The sequence below is a fragment of the Notothenia coriiceps genome, unplaced genomic scaffold, assembly GCF_000735185.1.
Source record: "Notothenia coriiceps isolate Sejong01 unplaced genomic scaffold, NC01 NC01_scaffold00000339, whole genome shotgun sequence".
NCBI classification, from domain to species: domain Eukaryota; kingdom Metazoa; phylum Chordata; class Actinopteri; order Perciformes; family Nototheniidae; genus Notothenia; species Notothenia coriiceps.
Genome location: NW_011333040.1, coordinates 16843882 through 16848364, shown reverse-complemented (window position 1 = coordinate 16848364; position 4483 = coordinate 16843882). Strand labels below are relative to the sequence as shown.

Below are 4483 nucleotides of genomic sequence, written 5' to 3'. Positions count from 1 at the left end.
ATCAAACCCTTTTTTTGCATTTTAATAGAGTATAAAAAGAAATGCCTTTTTTTAAAATAGGATGCAAGCAACACTAGTTTCTTAAGCTGAATTGATAGTAGACTATAATCAATTTAAACAGAACAGATCTTAATGTTTGCATTCTTATACCATTTTGTACAATAATTATAATGAATAAGTTCAAACAAACTAAAACTTACAGCTGATTAATAACGGTATCAAACTTGAGTTTTATTATATCAAAAACCTGTTGAAATGCTACTGTTATTTTTACTGTCCCCCAAAAGCGCGTCGGCAGCCTCCAGGAATGCTTCTTTCACAACTTCGCCATCTTTGAAAGACTTCATGGGTTTCGAAAGAACGTGACTGACACGATAAGATGCTATGGTAGCAGCCTTGCTCTAGTTGTTGGGCCTGGTGAAAATGGACTGCTGTGCATTTAGCGAATAAACCGAAATACACGTGTCGAAACGGTTCGCTGCTGATTACTACGCGGTTTCAGGAGATATTCAGTTTGACATGGCCTGAATTATAAGTAGAGAACTGCCTTACTTCTGGGTTCAAACTGGGTTTGCCATTAGCCTTTATTGGATCATTGGGTAATATGACAAAAAACGTTGTAATTGTATTGGTAGCACTGATTAACATGGATTTATAGCAAGGATCACACACCATCTTGCCCCAGTCACAACGCTTAGTTAGGGTACTGATTAATAGTATTACGCCCCTTGTTTAAACTAATCTGAGCAAAACTGGGATAATGATTTAGAATATTTTACATCATAACCATTTCAAGTTATTATTTATTTTTGGGGTTTTGTACATGACATGAGGAAATGGAAATCCCAGGTGAGAACATTGGGTTCAGAAACGGCTTAAATGTTTCTTACTTGGACCAAACTTTTTATTTACTAATCCATTGTAATTCACATCTCCTAATGTCTGCTATATATAGGTGATAGCAGCATGTAATATAGCATGATGCTATGGTACTTTTTAATGTAAGGCAAGGCAATTTTATTTATATAGCACTTTTCAGCACGTGGCGATTCAAAGCGCTTTACAGATTAAAAGTAGGTCGTGCAATATCAGGAAGTTTCTGTCAGTTGTGTTTAAAGGTCCCATGTTATGGCCATTTCTACTGATCATAATTCCATTGTTGGGGTATACTAAAATAGATTTATACTGTACAATTTCCCAAACTCGCATTGGTTTCTCATACAGCATCTCTGTAAATAGGGATGTCCCGATCACCTTTTTATGCTTCCGATCATTTGATTTTGACAATCTGCAGATACCGATTTTTCGCGATCCGATCTTTATGCAATGCATTAAGAGAAAAAAAGGTAACGGATAACGGCTGGTCATCCAACGTGATTAATTCAGCTATCCTGGCTGTTATTTTTTTGGCCTTTTCACTGTTCTGGGGCAGTTTCTCTTTCCTTTTAAAAGTCTCTGAAAGTGTCGGTTGTTTCAGTGCCGTTACCTGAGTGGCCGCTGTGTACTCGTCGTGTTGTTGTTGGTGTTTGTTTCTCAGGTGGCGTATTAGATTGGTCGTGTTGAACGTAGCTCTTTTCTTTCCACCAAGCGGAACCTCCGCCTTGCAAACATGGCATCTGGCTGTTACACTGCCTTCGCTTTCAATTTTATAATACTTCCAAACTCCTGACATTTTCTCTGTCCCGACTCCCAAGTCACCAGCTGAACGTAGCCTCTTGTTAGCTTACTGCTACTATTAGACACTGCGCCCTGCCCACTCTGTTGCCAGATTTGAGAGAAATAAGCAACCAGGTCTGAAAACAAGCCCAAAAGAAGCAACACATACATGATGTTGTGTAATTTTAAACCAAAACTAAGGCCTCAGGATGACTTTAAGACGTGAACATGGTCATTTTTATTTTGTAACATTAAATAAAATACAAATATTTAATAATAAAAAATAAAAAATCCCAATTTTTTTCTCCCGATTCCGATCTTTTGAAAATCACGTGATTGGCTCCGATCCCCGATCACGTGATCAGATCATCTCTAGTAAATACCCGATGTCTGCTTCCAGCTGTAGACCCAGTAGTTCCCCTTTAAATATACAGTATGCTTTTCAGTGCAGCTAAGTTGGGCTGAATNAAAAGCTGTTGAAATGCTACTGTTATTTTTTCTCTCCCCCAAAAGCGTGTGTCTTTCAAAGACGACGAAGTTGTGAAAGAAGCATTCCTGGAGGCTGTCGACACGCTTTTGGGGGAGAGAAAAAATAACAGTAGCATTTCAACAGCTTTTTGATATAATAAAAACTCAAGTTAGATACCGTTATTAATCAGCTGTAAGTTTGAGTTTGTTTGAACTTATTCATTATAATTATTGTACAAAATGGTATAAGAATGCAAACATTAAGATCTGTTCTAACTAGTGTTGCTTGCATTCTATTTTAAAGGCATTTCTTTTTATACTCTACTAAAATGCAACAAAAAAGGGTTTGATTCTATTAATTTTGTCTTTTTTATTGCACTTTGGCAGCAGATTCCTGTGTAGCTTCAGATCTGAGTTGTCTTATTAGTACGCCTAATTTATACTTTTGTAGCAAAACTATTTTGATATAATGGCAAAGAAAGGGTCTTTTCCTTTTTCCCTGTGTCATGTGTGGCAGCACTGTTCAATGTTTCTTGAAAACATTACCCACTGTAGTATGTGACGTGTGAATAAACTCCAACTCTGTATCAACAACACTGTTGTGTAACTTCAGTTAAATACTTGTATGTGTGTAGATTAGAAAGAGGTAAGATAAAGGATCTGCAGTATTTTATGAAGTATTAACCGTACAAAGGTCAGTTTTATACAAGTAGAAGTGTGTATTTACCTGGTAGTAGGCTGTCAGTAATGACTACGCCTCTCTATTTGGACTGGTAGATCTCAGCAGACTGGCAACTTTAAAAGTAGCTCTCTGGTTAAAAAAAGGTTGGGCACCCCTGCAGTAGATTGCAGATGGTTCATGTTGAAGTCATGGCAAGTAAAGTCTGAACGACATAATAGTCAATATGACTGTAGACATTGAAATGTGAAGGGAAGACCAACAATGGCCACCATATTGAGCTTACGTCAAATGGAGAAGACAGGGAAGGCACATAGATAGAAGGAGTAGATAATGGACAGAAAATCTAGAAAAATGTGTGGAAATGAAGCCTGAACCTGTCTTTGAGTCCATACAGCAAGCAGACAATTCATTTGTGTTAATTAAAATACAGATTTTGTCTGTGTATTTGACACCACACAATGTTTTTTTCTTTCCAAATTGATAACCTAAAAAGTGAATCTAATTTGCCATGGATCAGCTCTGCTCCGACACAATTTATCATCTCTTAATAAAGCAGTGTCTCTTCTGTTCCTCCATACTAAATCTAATTATATTAACACCCTCTGATGCCGGCCGGCTGCTGCTAACTGAATTGTTCAGGTCGGTCTTAATAAAAGATTTCAGACTGAGGCTAGGCTGAATGGCAGGGCATTTCATGCTTTTGTGAAAGCAGAACTTACTTTAAAAAGTAAAAGACACTTTGTGCTAATGTTGTTTCCATTTACATTTTACTGTAATGCTCTCACTGAAGCCTATTAGGAGTTTGTTGTTGTGGCAGTATCATTCAGAAGTTAATGTACTGTACAGTTGTTGGCTGGTCATCTGCATAATGTTCATCTAGCTTTGGGACAACGCTGATCTTTATACACTCCTGCATTATGCATGCGGGCAGTTGGAAAGATTACGTGAAGCCTGAAGTAAACTTTGGTGTATGTGTTTTTATTTAAAGGATCCCCAGTAGCTGATGCCATGGCAATAAGCTAATCTTCCTACAAGTATCAGAGAATACATCATCATAAAGCCAGTCAACACTGTATATACATTCAAGTAGAAGCTGGAACGCAGTCAGTCTCCTGCATGCCAAAAGATGATTATGCGCATATTTTTCAAAGGTTGATTTGTTTATTATAAGGTATATTATTATTATTATTATTATTATTTGTGTTTGTATCGACTCCGCAATTTTCTTTCAACACCTTAGTCTCCAGACAGACTAACACAATATAAGTGTTACCAGCAGATATGGTGCTGTTTTTGCAGTACACTAGCAATATGATACATTTCTTTGTGTTAAAATCAATATCAAAGTGTTAAGCAATGTGTAGAATGCATCACTATGGTGGCAATGATTTTGTTTCAGACACATGCAGCACAGTTAAACACATTAGAGGTTACTTGGAAGCTATATTTCTCAGACGCAAGATGATGCAGTTTCCAACCAGGCGTCCAAATGCAGTTTCACATCCTGATGGTTTTCTCCGTGTGTGTGTGTATGTGTGTGTGTGTGTGTGTGTGTGTGTTTGCAGCCCAGACAGACTGTGCTCACAGCAGCCGGCAGCATCGGCCAGGCCAGCGGAGACCTCCTGCGCCAAATTGGAGAGAGCGAGATGGACGAGAGGTTCCAGGTAACCCCCCCCC

General features: G+C 38.1%; 1 protein-coding gene across 1 annotated transcript in view; it reads left to right on the top strand.

Annotated features, from left to right (window-relative positions):
• The window catches only part of LOC104951690 (talin-2-like), a 56646-nt gene that overhangs the window by 14429 nt on the left and 37734 nt on the right, over nt 1–4483 (top strand). The window contains exon 16 of the mRNA XM_010778417.1: nt 4372–4470. Coding sequence (XP_010776719.1) covers nt 4372–4470 — 99 coding nt within the window. The remainder of the gene's footprint in view (nt 1–4371; nt 4471–4483) is intronic.